We start from the raw sequence: 27,156 nt of genomic DNA, 5'->3' as shown, positions 1-27,156 counted from the left end.
AACTGGAGAATGTACTGCATCGGTCTGTCTGGTTGGGGCTGTGCCTGCTGGGCTCTCCCAGACTGGGGATGCTGCTGTGCCACTGCCTGTGTGGTTGTGTGTGCACCCTGAGCATGCAGCCTCTGCCTCTCTTGAGCAGGCTTCAGTCTGAGCTTTGGCTTTGGGCAAACGTGTGGTCAGGGATGAGCCCACTGGAGCTGGTGCTGGTCCTTTCCTTCTGCCCTTGCCGGCTGAGCAGGGCCACGGGCTGTGCCCGCACCCAGCCTTTGTGCTGACTCAGGCTGTGGGATCCTGCTGTGGAATAAACAGGTGGGGTATCTTAAGCATTAAAACATTAAAACTATTTTTTTAAGTGCTATTCTGTTACAACTGGTGTCACTCTGCTAGCTCTCCCTTTGTGGGGAACTCCTGGCAGCTCTCCCTCCAACTGTGTCAGTTGGCGTTGCACCCCCATGGCCCTCTCCCTGCACCCCACAGCAGGGGACCACCTCCGGATACCTGTGCCCTGGGGGGCTCACCAGCTGCTGCCAGGACCCCCCAACTGTGGCTCTTGCTGCAGTTGTGCAGGGACAATGTGCCAGCATGTGTGGCACTGTCATGCCAAGTCGGCCTGGGCACTGCCTACAGGTTGTGATGCACCTCTTGCAAAAACGAAGCTGGGTGGTGTCTGAGCTGCCGGCGAACTGAACCCCGTGTCCTGCGGTTTGGGGAGGCCCCGGGCAGCGTCTGTGCCCCCAGCAAGCAGGCAGGCATGCTCAGGTCCTGCCCGATGCCACAGCGGGCGCTCTGGCGGATGCCACGCTGGCCCTTGGGCGAGGGTGCTCTCAGCCTGGAGACGCGGGGAGAGGGCTCACGCCCTCTGCCTTCCTACGTGACAGCCATTCAGCTCGGAAGTATTTTCATTTCCATGCTTGAGTGCGTGTAGTTTGTAGGGAAAGGAGACTTGTTATTTAAAGGTGGCGGACCGACAGATCGTGGGATTTATGTGTGTTATTACAGTTCATTACAGTCTATCTCCATAGTATCTGAATACCTCTGAGGTGGAGGGCGGCTGGTGCTTCAGAGGAAGGCAGAAAAGCACTTGCCCTGGCTGTTTGTGCAACCCTGCACAGGGAGGTGGAATTTCTTCCCGGACGCTGCGGGCATTTGTCTCACACCCTGCAGCATGTGTGGTGATTGCTTTGGGAGCGGTCGTGTTCAGTGCAGAAGTGACTAGTGCAAGGAAACAGGAATGGCTTATTCTCACCTGCCTGGAGGCCGTCGGGAAGAGAAATGCATTGCCTTAGCTGCGCTCAGCAGCCCCTGTCTGGATTAAATGATCAGAAATGGGGCGTGCTGTGGCGCTGGTGACCCACACCAGCCCCTTCAACATGCTTTGCCCCCCAACTGCTTGTCCTCTTACCCACCTGCTCTTTGGAATAATTTGGTAAAATGCAAAAAGTTCCCAAATATGGCCAAATCTCTCTCTGAATTTCAGGCTTTAGAGAAGGGAGCGGGAGGGCAAGAGGAGGCAGGCAGTGCTGGGAAAGCAGGTGTCTGCACAGAGCATGCCAGTTTGCACTGAACCCACTATGGGGACGCCGCCGTGGTCGGACCAGGCAAATCCAGCATCCAACTGAAGGACAATGCCGTGGACCATGGTCAGTCGTGCATGCCGGGGTGGGGGGTGACCCCCTCGTGGTTTCTGCTTGGGGCAGGAACTAGGGGGCATCAAATTAAACTGGCTTCTTGGGGTGAGGCAGGAGCGAACTCTGCAGGCCGCGTGGGAAGGGTATGAAACCACTTCCCTCGGGGCATCACTGGTGCCACAGGTTTGTCAGGGCTCCAGGAGCAACCGGGCACTTCCAGGGAGGGAAGCTCCATCCCAGATGACCACCGATGCTTGCTGTTGGCCGGAGACTGCTGCCCGTACATCCCCGGCCGGCAGCGCTCTGCGGAGATGCTGCTGCAGTTTGTGCCTGCCCTTGCGCCCTTCCCTGCCTGGGGCTGCTGGCCACTGCAGAGGAGGCAGAGTGGGGGACACCTTTGGGCTGACCCCAGGTAGGTGCTTTGGCAAGACTCGCTTCAGCTGCCTGCTGAGCGCATCCCCAGGGCTGTTACCAGTGCATCCGCGCTGGCTTTCCCAAGGATGGCTGGAAGAGAAAGCTCCTCTGCCAGCCTGTGCTGTGCCCTTGAGGCCACTGTCGGCTTTATAAACCCTTTCTGTGCTCTGCAGAGCTAGCAGCAGTGTAACAAGGGCAGGGCACCGTCCCTGTCCTCGCTGAGGCTCTCTGTCCATGGAGAAGGAAGTTTAATCCCCGATGATCAGAGTTTGGCAGAAAAACGAGGAATGATGATATCGGAGAAGGTGCCAAGGAAAATCTTTCCCTGTGGATGCTGCTTCTTGGCAGTGTCTGTATCGGTCCCCTCCTCCTCTGTGGCCACAGCCCCATGAACCCAGCGTCAGCCTGTGCCAGTGCTGCAGGGCCTGATCCTGCCCAGAGCCCAGCGGCGCATTCCTGCTGTCTCCCTTGCGCCGGCCCCAGCGTCTGTTCGTCTGTCTGGTGGGTAAACCAGTTCAGGAACTGATGAGCCAAAACGATTTGGCTGCTCTCGTTTCGGCCAGGCTGATCATCAGCGAGCTACACTTCCCAACACTGCTTGCCCCAGGGGCCGGGATGGGGTCGGGAGTGGGGACTCGTGGCCATTGGCAAATTTGGTGCTGTTACAGCACTGTCTGCCATACAGCTTGGTCTCAGTGCTTGGTGCATCCCTGCTGCAGGGAGTGACTGGGTCCCCTGCCCACCCTGGGGACACCCCTGTTCCTTGGTGGAAGGGGGAGGGATAGAGCCCCACCACAGAGCCCGGGTGCCATCAGCACCCTGTAATGAGAGCAGACAGGGTGTCAGCTCACAACTGGCTCGATGATGTCCCCGAGCCCTGCTGCGATGGAGCTGGGGACAGCTCGGGAGAGGACGGCAGCAGAGACCAGCAGTGCACCCAGCAGCTTTGCACCCTGTGCTGTGCCACAGAGCCCGGGACTGGTAAAGGCTGGACCCATCTCTGCCCCGAGCTGGGACCACAAGGGAGCCCCTGTAGTGGCCTTTTGCAGCACGCAGTGCCCAAGGGACCTGGACGCCCCTGAAACCCAGGTATGCAGTGCATGCCCCTGGCTCCTGGGCCATCACTGTGGCGCCTGGCCTGCTCTCCCTTGCCCTCTTCGCCCACGAGTGCTGGTTGGGGCGTGGGTGGGAAGGGAAGGAAATGCCTTTCCCTGGTTTCACCGGCCCCTGCGGCTGTGGGGAGAGGCTGGGACAGGGTGGGAAGTGCTGGGGGCCATGGGACGCAGTGGCAGGGATGGGCTGCAAAGGACATCCCAACCCACGCCGCTGGCAGGACCGGCTAGGGAGGAAGCATGGTCCGTGGGGATGGTGTGGTGGGGTCGTGGCTGGGGGCCCTTTCTGCCTCCCCCAGCACCCCATGATGGGGTGGTGGCCATCGTGTCTGCCCTGGGCATGCTTGGGGTCTGGGGTGCCCAACTGTTTTGGGATGTGGGTGCAGTGGCCTCCAGCTGAGCACCCTGGCTTGCCTGGATCCGCCTCCACCCCCACCTCGCCCCCACACTCACCCGAAAAACCTTAATCCCCACCCGGGAGCTGCCCTGACGTGCTGGAGGGCTGCCGGGGCTGAGCTCACCCACCGAGAATCGGGCTGCCCCCGCTGCGGAGGGCGTTGGAAAGCCCCTGGGCGAGCGGGGCTGACCACACACCCCCAGCACCTCCTTTGGGGTCTCCTGGCAGCTTCTCGGGGCTCCTCCCACCCGGCCCCCAAAGAATGTTTTTGACCACCACCCCAAAAACCCCTCTCTGGGACCCCTCTGCACCTGCGTACTGATGCACTGAGGCTGCATCGCAGCAGCCCCGGCCGGGGATGTGCCCCCCCCACACCCCCCCGCTCCCATCAGGCTGGAAAATTAACCCATCCCCCCAAAAAAGAGACTTTGTCCCCTGAGCTGGGGGCAGGGTGATGCCGGGAGCCAGGCAGGGAGGTGGAGGCGACACGGGCTGCCACAGCGAGTTTGGCGTCTACCTCGATTAAAGGCTTTGCCTAACGCCTGGCCGGCCGTGCCCGCCGGCACCCCGCAGCCGGGGGGGCCGGGCCAGGGCCTGGGGGGGCTCCTCACTCCGAAGCTGCCGAATCTCACCTTAATCACCGGCTGCAGCCCGGCGCGGCTGGTGATGCCAAAATTTGCCGGCAGGTGGCCGGCCCCTGTGCTCGAGGGTGTCACCCCACAGCGCGCACCCCCCCGGTCCCAGCGCCGGCTTGGAGGGGAGGCTTTCCCAAAAACGGGAGGAAAAGCTCCAGTCTTGTCATTCTTTGTGATTTATTTCTCTGGAGGTTTTGGGGCTGCTTGGCCCTCCCCTCCTCCCCCCCCCCCCCGGCTGCGGTGCCGCCCGCCTGGGCTAATTGCATGTGTGAAATTTAATTAAGTATTGAAATAGATCCGCAAACAGCCGAGGGGGGATATAGCGCCTCACCACGCCGGGGTGGGGCGGCCCCCGGGGCGGGGGACCCGGCTCTCCTGGCGGGGTTCTGAGGCGGGACTGGGGTTCCCTCTGCCTTGGCCATCGCGGCGTCTGCGGGGGGGGGGGGTACGACGGCGGCATCCTCGTAAGGGTGATACACCCCGGGGGGTGCCCCATACCTCCCCATAACTCCTTAGGGTTGCCCTATTACACCCCCGGAGTTCCCCAGTGCCCCCCCCATAACCCACCCGAACTTCCCTAGACCTCCCCATACCGCCCACCCCTCCGGAGCAGGGGCACCTGCCGCGGGGGCGGAGCCTTCCCCACACAAGCCCCGCCCCTCCCCGGCGGGTGGGGGCGTGGCTTGACGGTGGTAGGCGTGTTCGGGGCAGCATATGCATGTATGCAGATGAGCAGGTGTCGGCAGAGCGCGGCGGGACGGGCAGCGGGACGGGGCCATGGCGGCGCCGCGCTCCTTCAGCGCCGCCGAGGTGCGGGCGCGCTGCGCGCAGGGCGACTGCCTGGTCCGCTGCCGCCGCCGCCTCTACGACCTGAGCGGCTTCGTCCGGCTGCACCCGGGCGGCGAGCAGCTGCTGCGGCGGCGGGCCGGCACCGACGTGAGCGCCGCGCTCGACGGGCCGCCCCACCGGCACTCCGCCAACGCCCGCCGCTGGCTGGAGCAGTACTACGTGGGAGAGATGGAGCCCGGCGAGGAGCAGGTACCCGATCTGGCATGTGCAGAGTCCATTGGGAGGCTCAGGTCCAGGCTGTCCAGGGTCCGGCATGTACAGGGTCTGTAGGGTGCCCCAGGTCCTGGCTGAGCGGGATCTGAGCCATACAGGACCTAGAGGGCACCCCGTGTCTGGGCTGTGCAGGATCTGAGCCGTACAGGGTGTATAGGGCACCCCGGGTCCGGGCTGTGCAGGATCTGAGCCGTACAGGGTGTATAGGGCACCCCGGGTCCAGGCTGTGCAGGATCTGAGCCGTACAGGGTGTATAGGGCACCCCGTGTCCGGGCTGTGCAGGATCTGAGCCATACAGGGTGTATAGGGCACCCCGGGTCCAGGCTGTGCAGGATCTGAGCCATACAGGGTGTATAGGGCACCCCGTGTCCGGGCTGTGCAGGATCTGAGCCATACAGGGTGTATAGGGCACCCCGTGTCCGGGCTGTGCAGGATCTGAGCCATACAGGGTGTATAGGGCACCCCGGGTCTTGGCTGTGCAGGATCTGAGCCATACAGGGTCTATAGGGCATCCTGGGTCCGGGCTGTGCAGGGCCTGAGCCACAGAGGATTTGTAGAGCACCTCAGGTCTCGCCTGTGCAGGATCTGAGCCATACAGGGTCTACAGGGTGCCTGAGGTTCGGACTGTGCAGTCTGAGCCTTACAGGTTCTACAGGGCACCCCAGGTCTGGGCTGCTCAGGGTCCAAGCTGCACAGGATATGCAGAGGCTGTGTAGGGTCTGGGGTGTATGGGGTATGGAGTCTTTGGGGTGCATGTAGCATATAGGGTGTACAGGGCACCCAGGTCCAGGTCTGAGCTGTATGGGATGTAGTGTGTGTTGGGCTTGAGCTGTACGGGATGCTCGGGGCCGAGGCTGTGGAGGGTCTGGGGCGTACGAGGCATGAGGGGTGTGGGGCAGGAGGTGTTTGAGGCTCCCAGGGTCCTGCGTGGATGGTGCCTGAGGTGTACAGGGTGCAAAGGTCCCTGGTGTATGGGGCATGGTGGCCCTGCAGAAGTCTGTAGGGCTGTCAGCATCTGTGGGGCTGGGGTCTGTGGGGCCTGAGGTGTGGAGGATCCCAAGACACATAGGGTCCAGGCTCCTCAGGGCCTGAGATGGACTGTGTCCCAGACGCACGGAGTGCAGTATCTATGGAGTTCCACCCCACAGTCACGTCCTGCCCTGGCCACGCCGGGAGGCAGGGCTGATGGGTGACCCTGGCGTGCCAGCGCAGCATGGAGGTGTGGGGTCTCCAAAGCGGAGTGAGAGAGGGGAACGTGCGGCTTGGTGTTGATTTTGGCAAGGCCATGTGATATGGGGTGGAGCAATGGGCACTTTTCGCAGCACTGCCGGTGCTCAGCCAGGGACCGGGGTGCTGAGCACCGGGGCTTGCTGGCAATGAGCAGCCGCTGCTGGGGAGAGGGAGTCCAGCCACCTCCCTAACTGTCCGGCGTGGGGCAAGGGTGGCCGTGACTCAGCACTGTCCCTGCCATGCCAGCCCCACGCTCGGCCGCTGCCCAGGCAGAAGGAAAACGCCCCGGGGAAGCACCGTTGCCGCCACCGGCTGCACTTCCATGAGGCAGCGTGGCACTGGGCACTGCCGCCCCCGTTACCGGCCCTCACCGGCATGCTGCGAGCAGGGTGCCCAAGCAGTGTGGCCAGCCCAGTCCCCTTTGCCAGCCCAGTGGCTGTTTATCCCGCCAGGCCATCCCGGCAGGGTTGGTGACCGGTCGGTCCCTCCGGGCTGGTTGTTTGCACTCGCTGGTTCTCCTCCCCGTGGCACAGCCTCGTCCCCGATCGGCAGCAGCACCACAGACGGGGCTTTGTTCAGCCTTGGTGCAATGCCTGCTCTTTCCCCGAATCCTGACGATGGCAACTCCTCGGTTGGGACATTCGTTGCCGCCTCCTCCTCCTCCTCACAGGCGTGACAAGCCCAACGGGTTGGGGCAAAGGAAGGTACCGGACAAACGAGTTCTTGAGCCGCAGCCCGCGCCAAAGGGAATTGCCACCGTCCCAATGCAAATACACGGCGTGATAACGTCGGGGCGCAGGGAGATCAGACACTACCTGGCACTAGATAAATCGTCCTGGGCTGTAAGACGGGGAGGGGAGGAAGGAAAAAACCTGCTTGCTGCACAGTGAGGCTGGCCATGCAGTGTCCGGCATGCACCTGATGTGTGGGCATGCACCTGATGCTGCTCTGCTGGACTTGTCGCCCCCCAAATATCCCCGTTGGAGGGAGATGGGCGAAGCTGACGCCCTCGGCAGCACTTGGGTTCTTGCTTTGGCTGCTTTCGGGCAGGTGCAGCTGAAGCAGCTCTTTCAAGGAGGTGTTGCGTGGCCCCGGTCTGGCTCCAGACCCACCATGGCTTTGGCAGTGCCTCTCCTTGCCCGTCGGAGGTCCCAGGACTGCACCGTCCCCATGCTGAGGGATGCGGGAGCCTGTGGTCCCGCAGGCGTCCAGCATCGCCCCTGCTTACACCCAGGGGACTTGGAGAGTTTTGGAAAGGGGAAAAAAAAATGTGTTAATGCAGGAGGGGCAAAGAGGAAGATGAGAGCCAGCCTTCATCCTGGTGGCACACCTCTCCACGCCCCCTCCTGCGGCTCTCAGGAGCTTGGCTCCATCCTTCGGCCGCAGGTCCCTCTTCTGTGTCACCCAGCCCCGTTTGGCTACAGACAAATTAACCCCCAAACTTTTTATCTATGCAAACAGAACTTATAGGGGAGATCAAAGGGAGAAGCAATAATTATCCAAACTAGACGGTGGATTTTAACAGTCTTGCTAGAGGGAAACTGGATCATCTAATTACCCCTCCGGTTTAAGCAATGAGAGGCTTTCATCACAGCCTCTTCGGGGTGTGTGATGTGGCCCTGAGTCACGGTAAATCCCCCGCTCCCTCTTGGGGTTGGTGTCCTCCCCTTCTTCTCGCCCCCATTGCCGCATGTTGGGCTTGCCCTGGGTCTCCGTCCCAGCCTGAGCTTGCTTGGACATAGGTGCTTGTGCGTTATTCGAGTGTGTTGTAACAAGAAGTGGCTTTTTTTTAATCATCATTATTATTATTATTATCATAATCATTAGAACAAGTTAAATTCAACCTCCTTTTAACACTCCTGCTATGCCCAGTGTTTAATGGGCTGAGACACAGCCTCGTGGGGCTCTGCCAGCCGCTGCCCGGGGACCGCGATGCTGGTGGGATGGTGATGCCAGGCGCATGCCCTGGCAGGTGGGGACCTCGCTCGGGCTCCCTGCGCCTTGTGGGGTGTCCTGGTGCTAGGTGCCTACATTGCCGACACAGCTTGCCCAGTGTGGACACCAGCAATTTGCGTTGTTCAGGAGCCCAGTGAAGGTGCTGGAGGCTCCGGGGCGATGGCGAGGCATGGCAGGGCTCCTGCGGGGTTTGACTCACTGGGAAAATGGGCACGGGTGGAAAAACCTGGGTCTGGGCTGCTGGCAGAGCACTGTCTGAAGGCAGCATTGCCCCGCTTGGGACAGGGGGAGGTTCCCAGCTTCTCCTTCCTGCGTCCCAGGCATGCCTGATCCCCCACTGGACCACCCCTCCTGTCTGTACCTGCAGCCGGATTTTGTTCTTCTTTTAACACCCTGAGCCCTGATGTGGGGCAGCACCGGGGCGGCATAGCCAGTGCTCTCCAGCCAGCACAGGACCGGCGCCGAGCTCTTGACCTGACCCGCGCAGGGCAGCGGGATGCTCAGAGGCAGATGCTGGCTCACCCAGTCACCGCGTCACACCATGCCCTGGGTGTCTGGTCCCGTTGTCTCCCAGCAGGAGAGCCGGCACCTTGCTGGGGCTGCCGCTTGCCGGGGCGGTGGCACGGAAAGATGGTGCTTCGTAGGCGTTAACTTTCCCTTCGTTACATCAGGCCTCTTGCACATCTTTCCTGGCAGGACCTGTTTGCCTGGGGATGATTCGGATGCATCAGCATCCCCCACGGGTGACGGGCAGAGCCCGGTGCTCACAAAGACCCCTTCAGCCTCTTTTAAACCCACCTTTTATCTTGTAGAGGAGGATGGACAGAACTGCCAGCACTGGTCCGGGTGCTGGTGCTGCTTGGTCCCTAGAGGCCAGCCACGCACTCGGGGCAGGCAGGAGCCTGCCGCTGCTCTGGGGAACGAGCTGGGGCGTGCAGGCGTGGTTTGCACCCTGGTTGCGCCACGGCTGCTGGTCCTTTCGGTGCCAGCCCCAGGGTGAACAAGAGGAGAGCCTTCCTTCTGCTCCCTGGACGAGGAAGAGGAGGAGGAGGTGACTTGGGTGAGGCTGGGCGCTGGAAGGGAGCTGCCGTGGCATGCAGGGTGATGGCATGTCATTGGTGGCACCCGTCCTTCCCAGCACGGGTGCTGCCGGTGAGGTGGGTTCCGAGCCCCCCGTCTGCCTCCCTGACCTGGGAGGACGGGGAAGCCTCCAGGAGTGACGTGGTGCTGGGGCGTCCGTGGGCAGGGGAGTTGAAGGCGTGTGGACATTTTGGAAAGGGGAGGAGAGGTGCCGGGGTGTTGCATCAGCCCGACTTTCTTAAGCATCCTTCCTGCTGCCGGTGAGGCTGCGGTGCAAATGTTGAGGTGGAGAGCACAGGCTTGTTTCTCGGGGAATGGAGAAGCTGTCTCTCTCTCTTAAAGCCAAATCGTCTTCCAAAGCACCCATGGGGAGGAGGCGAAACCATAACTTGACCATCCCCAGCTGGATTTCAAGGCATCCCACCTCCCCCGGGGTTCTGGGATGTCTGGCTGAAGGATGGAGCATGCTAAGCCGAAAATATCCATGGGGACCCTTGCAGAGGGAGGAGCAGTGGTCTGCAGCATCAGCTCGTGCCCGGTCCTCTTCCTGCAGTAAAACTGATGCCTGCTCAAGTCCAGCCTGGCCGGAAATATCCCCGGCCCTGCCCTCCCTGCCGGCCCCCCCGGGGCGAGGGGCTGCCTCTGGGCTGGGCAGTGGAGCTCCCGCACCAGCGGGATGAGGCTTGAACTCCGGCTAGTCCAGGAAAGGGGATGGGAGCCCAGCTGGCAAGGAGCTCCTGGTGACAGCAAACAGCACCGGGGCCCTGCCTCGGCATCACGAGCACAGCACGGAGCGAAGTCCCGTCCGCCCCGGCAAGGTGATGCTGGTTCTGCTGCATCCCGGCTCCTCCTGTGGCTGCCGGGAGAAAACCCTTCCAGCTGGAACCCCCGGCGGGCATTGCTGTGCCGGGGCTGCCGGGCCACGCCGTACCCTGCTGCCGGGTTAATGGGTAACTCACGGCGACAAAGTGGGAGAAAAAGCATGTTTGGCACGTCCTGCCCAGGGAGCTTGGGGCTCGCACAGGCATGCTGTCGCCGTGCCAAGCCCCCCGCCGGTGGCAGGGCCGGTGCCGGAGCTGGCAGGGCCACGGGAAGGAGGCTGGTGCTGGCAGCCGGCGGTGCGTTGCTTTCCAAGCATCAGACAAGGCAGGTTTCTCCTGTTTCTCAGCCAGCCCTGGCAGCCGGGCCACAGCCCGGGCTCCCTCCTGCCGCTGCTGCGCCCACGTGTTTGCCGGGCCTTGGCATGCTCTCTCTAGCCAAAACCAAGCCCCCAGCCCGCCTTGCACGGCCCGTGGCGAAGGTGCCCCTCCCAGCGCTGCCCTGCAAAGGGCACTTTGCCTTTTCCCCCGGGGTGAGCTCCCTCCCGCTGCAGTTTTTTCTCCTGTGCCCGGAGCCAGGGTGGCGGCACTGGCCGTGCCGCGCTCCCCGGCACTGGCCGTGCCGCGCTCCCTGGCACTGGCCGTGCCGCGCTCCCTGGCACTGGCCGTGCCGCGCTCCCTGGCACTGGCCGTGCCGCGCTCCCCGGCACTGGCAGCCCAGCTTCCTTGGGGACCGAAATGCCGAGCCGGGCTTTTTCTGGAGAGCGGCGGGGCGGGGAGGAGGGAGCCCGGCGCCGGTGCCGTGAGCGCTAACGCGGCGATGCCCCTCGCCTTGCTGGCAGCAGTGCCGGCTCGGGCTGGTGCTCGCTGGGTGCTGGCCTGCGGGAAGGTGAGCCGTGCTACGGCACTTCCCGTCTGCAAGGGGAAAGGCTGGCCGAGGGCCCAGGAGCTTGCCACAGCAAAGCACCGGCACCCAGGGCCCTCCCGGCAGCACGGTGGGGTGGTCCAAAAACTGGGCTCGGGGGCAGGTTTCCAAAAAGACCCAAGCACGCGATGCTCGGTGCACGGCTCGAAGGGCAGTGCAGCTTGCCGGCGGCGGCATCCCTCAGGAACCTGCTCTGCAGGAACTAACTGACTTAAATTAATCCGATTTTTCCCCTTATTTATTTAGCAGGCAGGCGCGAGCGAGCTCTGCCCATGCCCCTGCCACCGGTGCTTCACCACAGGGTTTTCCTTCTCTTTCCAGAGCCTCCCCGAGCTGGTGGATGAGAAGGCGGTGGATGCTGCAGCACAGACCGCAACGCGGATGGATCCCCGCTGTAAAACAGTGGACGTGGAAAAGGTAAGAGCTGAGGATTTCTCCGGCACGGCATTTGCTGGAGGGCTCCTAGGGGAGCTGGAACACCTGATCCCTGCGGGAGTGCTGGCCTTCTGCTGGCACCTGGGATGGGAGGGAGGCCGGGAGGGAGTCGAGCCGCTCCGGCTGCTTCTGTCCTTTCTCCCGGAGCAGGCGGCATCGCTCGTGCTTTATTGCCCAGGCACGGCCACGCTGAGAGGCTCCTGCTGCAGCGGCACGGGCGAGATGGCTTTCTCTGACAGCGGCTGTGCCCTTGGAGCGGGACGTGCTGCCAAACCACACCTCGCTTGCTTTCTTCTTTTTTTTTTTTTTTTTTTTTTTAATCATTTTTTTCCTTTTGACTGAGCACCAGTAATGAGTACTAAGGGATCCCCTGGCCCGGGCAGTGTGATCCCCATGTGCACAGGGTGTTCCCTGCCCTGCCAGCTCCTCTCCGAGCATGCCGTGGGGATTTGTGCCCAAGGTGCCTTTGGACGTCCCTGCCTTCCGTGGCACCATCTGGCTGTGTGCCTTGCGCAGTCCCGGCTCATCGGTCAGCGTGCTTTTACCTTGCAAAAGGATTTTTTTTTTTTTTTTTTGAGCAGGAGAACACCTTTCACCACCCCGTCTTAATATTTTGCTGCTGACTGCCTTTAAAAGTGAATCTGCCATCCCAAAGTGACCTTTTTGCTCTAACAAAGGGTGTCCCCATCCCCATGCCGTGCACCCACTGCAGGCTGGGGTTGTTTCCCCTCCTAGGCGATCATGTCTGTCCCCGCCTGCCGCAGAGTCCCAAAAATGCCCATGGCCACCTCAGCTCCTTGCCCTGAAACGCCCCGACCCGAGCCATCCCCCCCGCCACCGCTGCCAAATGACTCGGTGGCACAGCCCCGGGTGCTGGGCTGCCGCGCCGGCGCTGCGCGGCGCAGGACGGCTGATGGAGAGCTGCCAGGCCTGGGATTCAGCCAGGCGGAGCGCGGTTTCTGTCCCAGGGCAGGGGTGGGACCAAGAAACCACCTTATCTGGCCAGGCCACCAGCAGACGTGTCCAGGGATGCTGAGTGGCGGCAGAGCTGGTGCTGCCAGCCGGACCTCTCTTATTTCCGTCCCGTGCAGACATGCTCTCCCGCACGGGTCCCTTCTCGCTCTTGCAGCCATCTGAATGCAGCGGCCGGCGTTTGCGTTCCCATCCTGTATCCCTGCTCCCCGTCCCTTTCCGCTTCGCTCCTTGCTGCCGAAGCACTCAGATGGCTGCGGCCGCCCTGCGCGTCCTCTCCACAAGGAGGAAAGCCCTTGGCCGGGGCAGTGCCAAGGGGAAGGGCTCCACGTCCTGCCGGTGGCACGGCTAGTGAGCAGGGAGTATCGCTGCTCGCTATCTAATCTTGGCAGCGCCCGGCGGGGGAAAGAGCCTCGTTTATCAGGACTTGCTAAGCCAGGTCTGGGTATAGCCGCCTTCATCTTGAACCGCTGGCAGGTACCCGGTGGCACAGGGGCTCAGCCCCACGTTCGTGGGTAGATGTGTGTCTGGCTCCGCTTGTCTGCCCCACACCAGTGCTTGTGGGGAGCTCGGGGCTGTTTGGGGCAAGAAGCAGCTGCTTGTGGGGCGCGGGAGGGGGTTTGCAGCCTGAAATCCTGCAGCTGCGGTGCAGCTTTGTGGCTGGTACCGGGCCAGCGTGTGGGTCCCACAGGGACGCAACCGCTGTCTGCTCCCTCAGGACCTGGTGGACTGGCAGAAGCCCTTGCTGTGGCAGGTGGGCTACCTGGGGGAGAAGTACGACGAGTGGGTGCACCAGCCCGTGGATCGGCCCATCCGCCTCTTCCACTCGGATATCCTTGAGTCCCTCTCCAAGACGGCATGGTGAGCCCCTGGGGGTCTGTGCCGTGTCCCGGCCAGTCCCTCCGCGGGGGGGGGGATGTCTCGCCGCCCCACAGGACGCGCTCCCTCTGACATGTCTCTCTACCCTGGAGGTACGTGGTGTTCATTGTGTGGGCTCCCGTGGTGCTCTATCTCAGCTGGGTCAGCTACACCTCCCTCGCCCAGGGCAACACCAGGCTCTTCTCCTCCTTCACCACAGGTACGAGCAGCGGCAAAGCCTTTGGGCTCAGCTGGCTGCCTCCCCTCTGGGTCCGGGGGCAGGACAGCCATGGGCAGGGGAGTCCTCTGCATCCTTCCCCCGTCCCTCCTCCGGTGCATGCTCACTACAAGGCACATGCAAGAGCAGCGGGTGAGCCCCTGTCCCCACGGCCACCAGCATGTCCCCCGCACGAAGCTGCCTGAGCTCACCCATCTCCATCCCCTGCTCTCACCCACACGATTAGGTCCTCCTGGAGGCATCGATAGAGGCACAGAGCCCGCTGGCCCAGGCTACAGCCCACTCCCTCTTCCCTCCCTCCCCTCCATCCCCAAAACCCAGCTCTGCTGTCGCTGCGGTGCGTGCCACCCACCGCTGACACCCACCCCAGGCCATGGCCGCACGCCGGCGCGGCGGGCGAACAAACGCGGCTCTCAGCGCTGCAGGCATTGCACAGTGCGGGGCTTGTTTGCCCGAAGCGCCTGCCCTTGAATCTCCCACTGTCTGCTCCCCCGGGAATAACAAGTGTGGCTGGGGCAGGCTGTCTTCTTTGTTGTGCTTTTTGTTTTTGGTTGGGTTTTTGGTTTTTTTTTTTTTTTTTTTCCTGGGCTCCCTATTTTTTTTTTTTTTTTTTTTGCAAGGTGCCACCCGGTGCCAGCTGTGCCCGGCTGTAGGGCAGAGTACCCGCTGCACCTTGCAGCTTTTGGCACCTGGCTGCCAAGTGGTTTGTCCTTTCTTTTTTTTTTTTTTTTTCCCCCCCCTCCCAAAATGGATAAGTTTCAGGGGATCCAAATACCGCTAACTGGGATGCAGGGCTGGCAGCCAGCCTCGAAAGGAGGAGGTGGCTGAAAAATGCTCTGCGGGGGAAAGTGCCCAACAAACCTATTCTTTTTCCCTGAAAATAAAAAAAAAAACCTAACGCCAGCAACACTGTTTAACTGTCACGAGCGCTGCCTGCGCAGATAAGGTCCCTCCTGCCTTGATCTGGTGGGCAAAGCAGCTTTGTAAGGACAGGGCTGTCCCTGGAGTGCATGTCCAAGCCCCCACTGGCATCTGGGATGCAAGGACCCCCCCTCGCTGGCTCCTTGCAGCCGCAAGAAGCCGACTGTTTCCTTAAAGAGTGTAAATGAACGGGAATCAAAGGAAAATGTGGTTTGGAGCGGTGCTCGGGAAGGTAGCTCCCTGGGGAAGCTTGGGGCAGACGAGAGGTGAGAGGGAGGGAGAGCCAAGCTCCACCTGGATGCCGATGGGAGGATGGCGATGGATAAGAGCACCCGCATGTCGCCTGCCCTGCTGACCGCTGCACGTCTCGTTGTGTAGAGTACTCCATCCCTGTCCACAAATACTACTTCCCCTTCATCTTCCTCCTGGGGATGTTCCTGTGGTCCCTGCTAGAGTACCTCATCCATCGCTTTGTCTTCCACATGAAGCCACCCGCTAGTAACTACTATCTCATCACCCTGCATTTCTTGCTGCATGGGCAGCATCACAAGGTGAGTCGCAGCTTACGCCTCCACCGGCGCCCGCTGGGCCGTGGGAACGGTGGCCTTTGCTCAGGCAGAGCCTGTTTGTGCGTGTTCAACGTGACTCGTGGCATCTTCGCCCCAAGCAGGGCCCTTACCTAATACCGATGAGGGCTGCAAGACGGGCTCGGAGGAGCTGGAATTAAACCTGCAAGCTCCGGTTGGGAAAAGGGGAAGACCAAAAAATCCATGGGCTCCCTCTAGCTTCACTGGTGGGAATGTTCCCATGGAGCTCGGGGACCTGCCAGCCAGAGCCACCGGCTGCCCGGCCACCTTGGTGTGGGCGAGGGGCTGCTCTTGCCACCGGGTACATCTCTTGGGGAAGGTTTCTAGGGGCTGCTTTGGTACTGGCTTTTCCTGAATGGACATCCCCAGTGCTTGGCAGGGATGTTCTGGGGGCTGGGAGACGTGGGGTGAGCTAGGAGCTGCCCGTCCCACCGTCCTTCTCCGCTTCCAGTCTCCCTTTGACAGCTCCCGCCTGGTCTTCCCTCCCGTGCCGGCCTCACTGGTGATCGGCTTCTTCTACGGCGTCCTGCGGCTCCTGCTGCCGGAGGTGCTGGGGCTCTCTGTATTCGTCGGGGGACTCTGTGGCTACATCATCTACGACATGATGCACTATTACCTCCACTACGGCTCGCCAAAGAAAGGCACCTATCTGTACGGGCTGAAGGCTTATCACGTCAAGCACCACTTTGAACACCAAAAATCAGGTAGCCGCCGCCTTTCCCGCGCGTGCCGGCGGGCGCGAGGGCCGTCGAAGCCCAAGCCCAAGCCCAAGCGCAGCTGGTGCTCCGAAGCGGTCGGCATTTGGGATTTGGGGTGGGGAAACCCAAGGGCTGTGCGGAAGCGGCATCCGAGGCGCTGCAGCCCCGCGGGGCCCCGTTCCCAGCTGCCAGGCTGAGGGCGGGGAGCCGGCATGGCGTGGGGGTGAAGGTGAAGGGGGTGCCCGTCCCTGCCCGGGGTAGCATCTGCTCCTGCCGGGAGGCGTTGGCGTGTGCAGGGTGAGGCCCCGGGCTTCCCCGGGCCCACCCCACGCCTTCCCCAGCGCGGCGCTTGCTCAACCTGCCCTTTGCCCGGTTTCCTGGGAGAAAACGCCCCGTCCAGATAAGCTATCACCCATGGGGCTGGTGGCATGGCCCAACCAGCTCCTCCTGTTCCCTCCGCTCTTCCTCCTCGCCCTTGCTTTGCCTTCCTCCCTCCGTGAAACATGGGCGCTCCTCTCTCGCCAGCCTCTCCGGAGGGACTGCCTGGCCCCGGCACTGCTGTCAGCCATCATCACCTGTGCACCCCGTCCTGTCCACACGCCCCTCGTGCCGGCTGCTCCCGGCCCCGCTGGTCTCGGCGATGGTGGCACCGGCTCGGTTAACGTCAGTGAGCTGTGCCCGGTGCCCGGCAGCGTCCCGGTGACGGTGGTGCCACGGGCTGAGCGCTTTTTCCCCTGCCCGCAGGCTTCGGCATCAGCACACGCTTCTGGGATCACCCCTTCCGGACGCTCATCCCCGAGGAGACCTTTGAGAAGGAGGATTGATGGCCCCGGCATGGCACCTGGCTGCTGGCTCCGTCCCTCCCAGGCAGGGGCTGGCATCCCTCCCCAGCCCTCGCTGAGGCCGGCTGGCCCCTGCCCGCTCCCGGGGCTGCGCTACCGCCATGGCCCCAGGTCGGAGCGTCGCCGCGGTGCGCGCCGGTCCAGCTGCGGCACTGCTAAGGGGGACGGGGGCGGGCAAGGGTGCGGGGAAAGGGGAGGAGGAGGCTGCGGGGCTCCTGCCCCTTCCTTGCCACCCTCCTGGTCCAGGCCACGGATGCGCGGGCAGGTCTGCTGCCCGAGAGATGAAGTGCCTGGTGCTGCCCTCCCTCCTCCGCCCTGGCAGCTCGCTGGAGCCCCCCCACCCCGCGCCCCCCCTCCCCAGGCCATCCCACACGCTGCGGTTAACCCCGTCACCTAACTCGTGCCAAGGGCCTCCCGTATCCCGGGTCTTTCTCCTGGCCCAGTCCTAGCACAGGGTTTTCTTGGCCTGCGGGGTAAGGATTCCACAGGTCTGGATTTTGCCTTCTTCTAACCAGCGCACCTGTACGGCTCTGCCAGATTTATCAAGTTCATGGTTTTTGTAGACATTGGCGACTTGAAACTCAAACTCCAATGAACAGAATTGCTACGAGATGCCTTTTTTGGCTGATCCTGTGATTTTTATTTTTTTTCCTAATGTTTACTGCGGATATTTAAAGGTTTGGAATAAAGTTATATGTAAAACTGTAGACACTACAATTGTAAATAAGCTGTATATTTTGAAAAATAAAGCGTTTTAAAAAGGGTCTAGCAAACATATCCCTCAAGGCTGCTCCCACGTTCTCGCACCCTCGGTGCATCCCTTCCCAGACACCGATGGCCCCCGGTGCCGTGGTACCTTGCGGTCACGTTTCTCAGCTCCCCGTGCTGACGAAAGCCGTGCCATCCACCACGGAGGGGGCGAGGGACACGCTCTTTGCAGGAGGGAACGGCAGCAGACCTGCGTGACCCGGGGCTCTCGGGAAGCGGAAGCTGGCCAGAGCCGCCGCTCACTTCTCCGAAGTTGGGCAACGGCATCGCGTGCCGCCTCACGCTTCCCCAAATCAGCCTGACCCTCTGACGAAGCCAGCTGCAAAGCTTCCTGCGCTCCCAGCAGAGGTCAAGCGCCGTTTCCAGCACTAGCGCCCGCAGCCCTCTTCCTTGGGTGCTGGGGGGTCCTGGGGGCTGCAGGGATGGGGAGGGGAGGGGAAGGGACTGGCATCCCTTCTGCAGGATGGGTGTGCCGCGGAGGGTCCTGCGGCCGAGCGCTGAGCTGGTGCTGAGGCTGTTGCCGTGCCCTGGACAAGCCTTGCCGCAGCTGAAAGCGTCGGCATGGGGGGCACAGCATCCCGCGTCTCCTTCTTCCCCATGCGCTTCCCGTAGGCAATTCCTTCTTGCAGCTGGCAAAACCCAGCGCCCCGGGGGACACGGCTCGCCTGGCCGCTTCCTCCACCACCCCGCACAGCTTTCCGGTAACGGGGAGCCGGGGCAGCGTGGGAAGCCGCCGCGGGTTGCACAACGCCCCTTCCGCCGCCCTCAGGAGCAGCGTCGGGGGGAAAGCACCCCATAAATTTGCCCCCATCCTGCCGTGCCTCTCCAGTCCGCAGAGGCAGCTGAGGTGGAGGCGAGCGAAGGAGAGCCAGGTAAACCCAGCTGACGAGCTGCTTCCTTGGGGACCGTGCTGGAGAGAGCCTGAAGGGGAAGGGAGAGTTGCTGCAGCTTGTTTCTCGGTGTGTTTCCGTCTCCTTTATAGCCGGCAGAGCCTGGCATCCCTCTCAGTGCTGGCTGCATCAACGGCATGGGTGGCTGCTGCTAATTTCCCCGCAACCAGGGCAGTTTTCTGTCCCTGCTGCTTGGATGCGGGCTGGGGAGCACGAACTCTCCCTGCGGGGATGCTGGGCTCATAGAGTTTGATTTAAAATCCCAAGTGGGCAATGTAGGACTACAGGGAGAAAATACGGAGAAGTTGGGGATGCCGGGCCTACGAAGATGTGAAAGCTTTTATTACATGGGAGATAACAGAGAGAGACATTGGCTAGAAATGAGAATAGATTTTTATGGTCGAAGATGCATGATCTGCAGGCAGGACCCCAGGGTGGTGCGGGGCCGGTGCCAGGCAGTGCTGCCTGGGGGATGCTGCTTGGATCATCACTGACCCTGCTCCATCTGTGTAAGCTCTCTGGGTATGGCTAACATTAAATTAATTTACATAACCCAAGTCAAAACTTCTCTTGTTAAACGCGGAGCGAGATGTGCCAATACTGCCGTCGCCGATGTCTGCTTGCGTGTGCCCGCTCCCGTCTGCACGAGCGGACGTGGTGCCGGGCGAAGCAGAGAAAGCAAAGCAGCAGCAGCTGGAGGAGATATAAGGGGCTACAGGAGACCTGAAGGGTTGTGTGTCATGTTAAGGCTGTTCCTTCAGGGCGGAAGGCGTGGAAAAGCCACATCCGGCTGATCTCCGAGTGGTGCCCGAGGCTCACCTCCACCAAACGTCAGCAGTCCACATCCCCAGTGGCCAAGCCCTTTGCTGCAAGCATGGACATTGTGGAGAGGGTCCTCTCTGTGGCCCAGGCCATCCATGCCCAATTCGAGCAGGTGAAGTGCTGTAAGCACCAGTGCCAACGTCTCGTGGAGCGCATCCAGATCCTGCTGGAGCCCGTGAGGATCCTCAAGGCTCAGCCGCCAAAGCACATCTCCCACCATGAAGAGGAAATGTTGAAGAAGCTGCTCTGGGCGCTGGGGGAAGCCCAGAAACTGGTGATGAAATACAGCCAGACCAGCTGGATCCAGAAGTTCTTGAGTGCCCACAGTTCCGGCGAGGAGTTCATCTGGGTGAACGAGAGCCTAGAGGACATTGCCCAGGGGCTCTCCCTCCTGCTGCAGGCAGAGCAGAAGCAGGCTTTCCTGGAGGCTTTCCAGGCAAAGACCCGTCACAGGCAGGATGCCGAGGACCTGAAGGATGACAAGGCTTTCTTGGACCAGGTGATCGCAAGTAAGTGTGCATTTAGCAAACTCTCTTTCCCTGAGACCAGTGGTTGGCACCTCTCCCCAGCTGCTGCCCAGCTTTGGCTTGACGGTCATGGCCAAGGAAAGCCAAGGGGACATTTAAACCTCAAGAAAAACTAGCCACATCAGTCCTGCACGTTCATCACGCCCCATCTCTGTGCCTTTCTCGCCGCAGGTACTGAGAAGCCCAAAGACGCGGCGAGGGAGATCTACATTGACAGGCAATGTATGGAGAGCAAGGTAGATTGGATGCAAAGTGAGCTGAACAAAATCGTGCATGTGATGGAGTGTAAGTTGGCGTCGCGCCTCTAGGCACCTTGTGCGCTGTGTCCTTTCCCCCCGAGCCTTGCCTAATGTGTCCCTCATTCCCTCCTGGTGTATGGTGCGAGCAGCCTTGAAGAAAGTCAACGTTGGTAAAAGAGAAGACATCACCGAGATCGAGCAGGACCACCTCACCTTCTACAGACACCTGCAGGACACCGAGAGCTACGACCTATATGAGGGCGAGTACCTCAAGTACCCTGTTGCCATCAAAACCTTCAAGAGGCCACTGACTACGGACCCAGTGTGAGTTGTCCTGTGTGGGAGTGACGTAGGGCAGCCAGGAGGGGAGGGTGGCACAGCACTATGTCATGCTTTGTTCTGTGGACCTCACCGTGCTGTCCCTTTCTGCAGGAAGGTGAGAGACATCTTCGAAAAGGAGGTTCAGACTCTGAAGAAGTTTGAGTCTCCAAACATCCTGCGCATGTACGGGATCTGCATTGAGGAGAAAGGTAGGGTCACCCTTTCCCTCCCTGGCCTGTCTCCAGTGCTAGCTGGTGGCAGACAGGTTGTCATGGTCCCCTCCCAAGAGGTGGCACAAGGTGGGTTGCTTAAGGTTTTGCCTTGCAGATGGGAGCCCCTGCTTCTCCATTGTCATGGAGTACTGTAAGCACGGGACACTGCGGGATGTGCTGACCAAGCAACGGCATCTCTCCTGGGAGGTCCGCATTCGGATGGCCCTGGGAGCCGCCAGAGGCCTTTACAGGTGAGCTCCTGCCTAAATCGGTGAGTAAGTCCACCTGATGATCCACAAGCCATGTTCAGCTTCCTGGTGTCTCTCAATAAGCAGTGGTAACCTGTTAGACACTGTTTCCACCGCTTTGGGACACTGGAATGGGAGGCTGGTAAAGAGGTAGGTGGGGGGTTTGGATGCAGTAGCGCCCATCTCCCCGGTCACTGGCCCCGGCATCTGGCTTCAAGCCTTCAAAGGCCTGGAAGGGAGAAACACCCTTCCCCATACCCATAGGGCAGCTTCCAGGACCACCGCCTACAGTACGGCCAGTTCTCCTTCCCGGTCCTGCTCATCCACAAGACTCATTATTTTGCCCACAGTGGATCTTTCAGCAGCTGCTGGAAAGGGTTGGCCCGCCAAGACAGGCAGAGAGCTGCTGGCTTCTCTGGGTGCATGTCTGTCCATTCCCTACACAGCGGGAGAGAGCCCCGAGGTGGGAATGGGTCCATCACCAGCATGTGTTGCCCTTGGTTCTGTCTGGCTGCAGGTTGCACCAGACAGAGGAGAAGTCCCGACTCCACGGCTGCATCTGCAGTAGCAAGTTCCTGGTGGCTGGAGATTACTGTGTGAAGGTAAGGACCACGCTTGGAGAAGCTTTTGAGAGTTTTGCATGCTTTTGTGGATGTCTTCCCCCACCAACTCGAAAGGGAATCATGATGGCCCAGAATAACACCTGAGGCAGAGAGATAACCCTGTCACCTTAGACACTTAATGTCTCAATTCATCATGATCTCTGTCTTATCATCAGCAAAGCCATCCATCCTGAGATGAGTTGAAGCTAGGGCAATTCACCTGCCTCCACCTATGGTTTTGCCTGAAGAAAGAGCCACGTGCCAGGCAGCGCAGGTGGCTGCATGCCAACCTTTGCTGCCCAGGGCATCTTGCATCTTGCTCTGGTTTTCCGAGCTCGGGGCAGTCCTCAGCTGTGCCACAGGTTTCTGCAGACTGTGTTTCAACGATTTCTCCCTCTCTCTCTCATTCTCTCAATCAGCTGTCAGGATTTGAGCTGTGTGAAACGGAGTCATCCATCAAGAGGAAAGCCAAGAAGAACTGGAAACAAGTCTCTATGTTGGCTTATGCCGCCCCTGAGAACCTGAAGGACATCAACTACCCCTACAAGAGGCCCTGTGAAATATACAGGTGTGTCTAGGAGAGATGCCCACAAGCAGGCAGATGTCTAGCAGGGTAGCTGTTGAGCTATGGAAGAAGGCCAGGTTTTATTGGACTCATAAGCAGCTGTTTGTGGTTGGCATAGCCTGACAGTCCCTTCTGTTAGAAGGGAGGACGAAGTGGTGGGATGAATGCTGAGCCTCTTGCTTGTCTCCTTCCAGCTTTGGGATCGTGCTGTGGGAGATTGCGACCTCCAAAATCCCATTTGAAGGTGAGACAGAAGTAAAAGCCACACAGGGACCGGTGCGGCTGCTGGCTGGCATTGGATGCCCCCTGCTCCTTCCTGGAGCATCCCGCGGTGTGCAACTCCCGATGGCAGTGCCTGGTGTGCCTGGCTCTGCACAACAGCTTCATGGCTTCTCCTGGGACTCCAATACAGTAAAGCAACTTCAGCGACATGCTTAAACCACAAACATGCCAGTAATTTTTGTCTCTATTTGATGTCCCTGTGTACTGAAGCATAAACACATCTCTCTGCTTCACTGGAGCCCAACACTGTCATGCCAAACACCAAGGGGTTCATTGCAGACATAGTTTGGGTGGCTTCTCTGCTGGCTTCTCCATGCCATAGGCTGCAGGAAGGCTCTTGGCATGGCTTTGCACTGGCTTTCCTCCCCAGCATCCTCCTGTGGCAGCATAGTTCTGTCCTGACACTCCTGTTCGCGTGTGCGTTGTCTAGGCTGCACTCCCCAGGAGATCACAGAGAAAATCTGCAACCACCATTACTGGGACCCTGTTGGAGAAGACTGTCCTGAAGACCTGCAGAAAGTCATTGACCAGTGCCGGGCCTTTGACCCTTCCCAACGCCCTTCTGCCGAGGGTAAGCGTCCTGGACATCTGCTCCCCACTCCACAGACCCTTTGTATCCCTCAATCAGCTGCTTCAGTGGTCAGTTTGCACCTTATTTTCCGTACGAATTTGTCTGGCTTTGTGTTTTGGGATCCCTCCTTGACCTATCTTCTTATGCTAATGATTCCCCTAATACTAGACCTCTCTCCTGGAGTGTGATGGTTCATACAGTGTAAAGTTTACCCATGCCGTGACAATAATGGCCAGGTTGTTCATTTGGCACCACATGAAAGTAAGCTTTTTCTCTCAGACAAGCATCGAATTGGGAGTAGGGGTGTGTGGGTTAATCCCCGCTCAGGTCCGGCAGATCCTGTAAGCTGTGAGAGCAGCCATGACATGGTGCAGGAACATTTCCTGCCTTGTTGGCTGGGCTTGGGTTCCAGCAATAAATCGCAGTCTTGGGAATTGCTCCCGCAGCAGGGAAGATTTCACTGTCTTTCAAGTTGATCTGGGTCTGATCAGATAAATAATTGGTCTCCATTGGAAGATTTAACAGAAATAGCAGGAAAAGATAGAGGAACTTTTCCAACGTGCTTGAAGGCACAGAGATTGTACCTTTCCCTCAGTTCATATCTCTAAGGGGAGAAAGCTTCCTTCAAACTCACCCTGCCCATCTTATGGGGATGGTTTCCATACAAGAGATACGGAGACTGCCCTTAAGAAACCACTCAGCTCTTGCTCTCTGTGCCTCCGTTTCCCAACAGCAGCTCCCCCAGCACACCCTGCCGGAGCCAATTTCCCCAGCTGAAGTGAAAACGCAAAAAAAAAATCATCAGAGACATTGGCAGAGCTGCACTGGGGATACAGCATGTCTTTATTACTCTAATCCAATGCCCAGCCGTGCCTGCGTGGTGCTGAGCTGGAAGGATGTCTTCTCACACCTGTTTCCACGCATCTCTCCGTTTACATGGCTGCTTCTCTTTGGGCCGTACTCACCTGTGTCCGCTCAGGGCTGTCCCCTGCTGATGGCTGCCCAGTAGTGCTGTCCTGAGGAGAGAGGGACTTCACGTCCTGGTTGTTATCAGTGAGGGAAAGCCATCGTCTCATCGGGGTGGGGTGAGGGGGAAAAAAGCCTACAACAAGTATTCTGTTTTGATTAACGCCATCCTTGTGTTTTGCAGAGATTGTTGACTTGCTGGCTGACCTGGAGAAAAGCAGAAACGAAGGAAGTTAACTGTGGAAAGCGGGATCGGGTGACCGAAGGCAGCCGGGTGCCTTGGAAAGCAAGCCAAGGGAAAGCAGCGGGCCTTCCTCCTACAGGCTGAAGCACAGTGCTTGCCCCTCTTCCCGCCTTCGCAGAGACTGATCGTTCAATACATCTGTATTTGTTTCTCTATGCCGAGACCTTCACCTCTCCAAGGGGCCTGGGTTCGCTTCGGAGTGGCTGATGGGCAAAGGCACCCTGCCACAGGCTCTGCACCCGAGCGGCTGCCCTCAGGGGACTCAAAGGGGAGGCCGGCAGGAACCCTGTCAGCCGGGGAGTCCAGGGGGAGGCTACGCGACCACCTTCCCCTCAGCCCCGCCGCCCGCGGGGCGCTGGGGCCTGGCTCCCTCAGGGCTTCCGGAGGCCGCGGCGTACCCCGCCGCCATGGCAACGCCCCGCCCACCACCGCCCCTGTTTGAATCCGCTCGAGCTCCCGCTCCTTTCGCCGCAGGGGGGTCCCCCAATGGAAACGCGCTCCCTGGTGCTTGCCCCGCCCGCTACGGCCGTCGCCGCTTTCACCACCCAACCATCCGGGCGCTCCCAACGGCCCTCTGGCCAATCAGAGCAGGCTCTGCCTTCCTTCCCTTCTCCCCCTTTACCCCCCTTTCCCCTGGACAGACGGACGGAGCGGCTGGCCAATGAGAAAGCGGGCCTGCCCGCGGCTCGCCCAATAGAAGCGGGCGCAAAGGTGGCGGTCAGGCAACGGGGTGTCGGGGGCGCCGTGGCGCGGCGCGGCGCTGGAGCGGGGCGGTTGGGCTCGCCGGCAGGTGAGCGAGGGACGGTGGGGACGCTTCCACCCGGGTTGGGTTCCCCCGAGCAATGCGGGCGCGGCTGGGCCTCCGCGGTCGGCCGCTGGGGAGGGGTCCGAGGGCCGGGCCTGGCCTGGCCTGGCCTGACCTCTCAGGGGGCCGGGGGGCCTGAGTGATGGCGGGCCCTGGCCTGAGGAGCTGTGAGGCACCCGCGGGGAGGTCGGTGAACGGCTTTCCCGAGAGCCTGGGGTGCCTGCGGCTGTCGGAAGAGAAATCTCCCACTCCCGCGCCGGTTTTGTGACCGGTTCGTAGTTAAAATAAGCGATCTCTGTAAAAAGGCAAAAATAAACGCAAGCTTGTGGAGCGTGCACTTAATTTTGGGTGGCGTTTGGGGTTTTTTTGGCTAACTTTATGTTAAAGCAGGTGCAGCATAGTAATTCCTGGAGATGTAGAGTAGGGTCTGGGTTTGCCTGAGCAGTGCCAAGTGCTGGGTGGTGAGCCCCTTCGTGAGGAGAGGCTTGTGCTCCAGCTTTCTGGTTCGTGTTCCAGAGGCTTCTGTGAAGCCGCCTGCATGCTGCGTCTCAAACTGTCCTGTGACAGAACCGTTTTGTTGTTTGGCTTTTTTTTTCCCCTCTCATCTGAGCCGAAGAAGCTTGTTTATGGAGCCCTTCCATCTGCGGGCTCCTCCAGTGACTGCCAGCTGGGCAGTTGGCTGTCTGGAGAAAGCACTTTCAGGAAGACTCCAAGATTTAATGGTGAAAATACCAGAATTCACTTTTTTCCCACCCCACCCCCCTTATTAGGAGTTATGCAGGGTTAGTTAACTCACAATGGTGAATGTGTGCAGTATTTTGAAGTCTTACAATTTATGTGGAAAATAAAACATCTGTTATGCTTCTAGGTGACAATTTCATTATGAACATGAGTTTAGTGCTAGACAAGCAGTACTTGATCATTGAATATTATCACATTTTGACTGTATGACTGTTCCGGTGGGAGGTGGCACCTAACATCTATTTTTGGCCTAACTTAAGCTGAAATGGTAATCAGGATAAGAATTATAAAATTATTTGTAAGTTAGAACTTCTTAAAAGGTCTTAAAAAATATGTGCGCATTACTACATCCCCCTCTAGTAATTCTTGTATACATTTTCTAGTTATTCTTTGTAGTAAAAGCAGCCTTTGCACATCTCCTAGCCTAATAAGTTTTGGTGTGTGCTTTGGGCTCTTAAGTAAAGCCCCTATTCCCAACGGCTTTCAGGTTTATGATTGCCTAAGTATTTTTTGAGAATGTGAATGACCTTTAGCAGCTTGCAGAATCTAATCCATACACCTCCAAAAAAAGGACTTTTTTTGGCAAGCCTATTTATTCAATTAATGAAATAATCTTGATCTTTTTTGTGTTGTATGACTGCCTATAGAACAGGGTGACTAAAGTGCTCTGATTAGGTGTTTGATTAATAATTAGAAATGCTGTGTAATAATTAGCAATGAGACTGCTGTCACCTGTTTTTCTTCAAAACATGAGGTAGTACTTCTATTTAGGAGGTAAAGTGAAGTCTTTATCCCAAAGATGTTTGCAGGGCAGCCATCCTTAAATAATATATGTGAAGTTTTAATGCAAATTTCATGTTTATCTAGTCTCAGGCTGAATATGGATCCACAAATGCTGTAGCTAAGTGGCTACCCATTACATCTCAGTCATGGGTTCTGCTGTGATACACTTTCTGTGTTGGTGAATATGAAGTGACTGAAAGTCCATTTAAGTGAGCTGTGGGTAAGGGTCGCAGTGATCTGTTACCATAATGGAATTTCATTTGAAGGAACTTGAAAATGAATCCACCTCCTGAGAGCAATGCAGCAGGTAAAGGACTGTATTGTAGAGCTTGTTTTCTGGCTGTATTTCTGGGTGTTTGTGCAGTGCTGCTCACCATGGAGAATCTCTTGAATATTTCTGTTCTCCAATCCACGTGAATTTACTGGCAAGTTAATGATGCTAGCAAAAAATCTATAACTTCCCATGTTCATTTAAAGGCTTACTTAAATCGATTTTGCAGTGTGCCTTTGGTGCTAGCTGCTCTTGAGCGAAAGACTTTGAGTCGAGGCCTCTGGGAGGGTGCTGCCTGCTATCCCAGCTCGCATACCTGTATCGACTTGAGACAATTTAGCTTTGCTGCAAAAGGCCAAATATTTTCTCGAGTCTGAATTCTAAAGGCTTTTGTAGTCACTGACTGCTGCACCTGATTCTTGCCACAGTCAGGCCAGAAGTAGGGCGCAGACTTGCAAATAAATACTGGTTTTCTTGAACTCTTTGCAGAA

At 59.1% G+C, this 27,156-nt stretch overlaps 2 protein-coding genes across 2 annotated transcripts; both read left to right on the top strand.

Moving 5' to 3' along the window:
- Nucleotides 1–4,935: 4,935 nt before the first annotated feature.
- On the top strand, nucleotides 4,936–16,790 carry FA2H (fatty acid 2-hydroxylase; the record flags this gene model as incomplete). Its single annotated transcript, XM_082005595.1, has 7 exons — nucleotides 4,936–5,224; nucleotides 11,579–11,674; nucleotides 13,383–13,525; nucleotides 13,636–13,742; nucleotides 15,060–15,232; nucleotides 15,720–15,972; nucleotides 16,711–16,790. The coding sequence occupies exons 1-7, from the start codon at nucleotides 4,964–4,966 to the stop codon at nucleotides 16,788–16,790; spliced, it is 1,113 nt and encodes a 370-aa protein (XP_081861721.1). The 5' UTR covers nucleotides 4,936–4,963.
- A 2,535-nt stretch (nucleotides 16,791–19,325) lies between these two features.
- On the top strand, nucleotides 19,326–24,110 carry MLKL (mixed lineage kinase domain like pseudokinase). The gene is made up of 10 exons (XM_082005487.1): nucleotides 19,326–19,797; nucleotides 19,987–20,100; nucleotides 20,204–20,378; nucleotides 20,487–20,584; nucleotides 20,703–20,838; nucleotides 21,353–21,437; nucleotides 21,857–22,005; nucleotides 22,197–22,246; nucleotides 22,715–22,855; nucleotides 24,006–24,110. Exons 1-10 carry the CDS (start codon nucleotides 19,341–19,343, stop codon nucleotides 24,056–24,058), a joined length of 1,458 nt encoding a protein of 485 aa, XP_081861613.1. The 5' UTR covers nucleotides 19,326–19,340; the 3' UTR covers nucleotides 24,059–24,110.
- Nucleotides 24,111–27,156: the final 3,046 nt, after the last annotated feature.

The sequence above is a fragment of the Phaethon aethereus genome (assembly GCF_964289735.1).
Source record: "Phaethon aethereus genome assembly, chromosome: 13".
NCBI lineage: Eukaryota > Metazoa > Chordata > Aves > Phaethontiformes > Phaethontidae > Phaethon > Phaethon aethereus.
This window is presented reverse-complemented; position numbering and strand designations above follow the sequence as displayed.

Bases quoted from the DNA above. Each gene is read 5' to 3' on its own strand.
- MLKL (XM_082005487.1), top strand. From the start codon at position 19,341: ATGGACATTGTGGAGAGGGTCCTCTCTGTGGCCCAGGCCATCCATGCC. The intron at 20,101-20,203 runs GTAAGTTGGCGT...TGGTGCGAGCAG, and splicing joins AATCGTGCATGTGATGGAGT to CCTTGAAGAAAGTCAACGTT. The intron at 20,585-20,702 runs GTAGGGTCACCC...TTTGCCTTGCAG, and splicing joins GATCTGCATTGAGGAGAAAG to ATGGGAGCCCCTGCTTCTCC.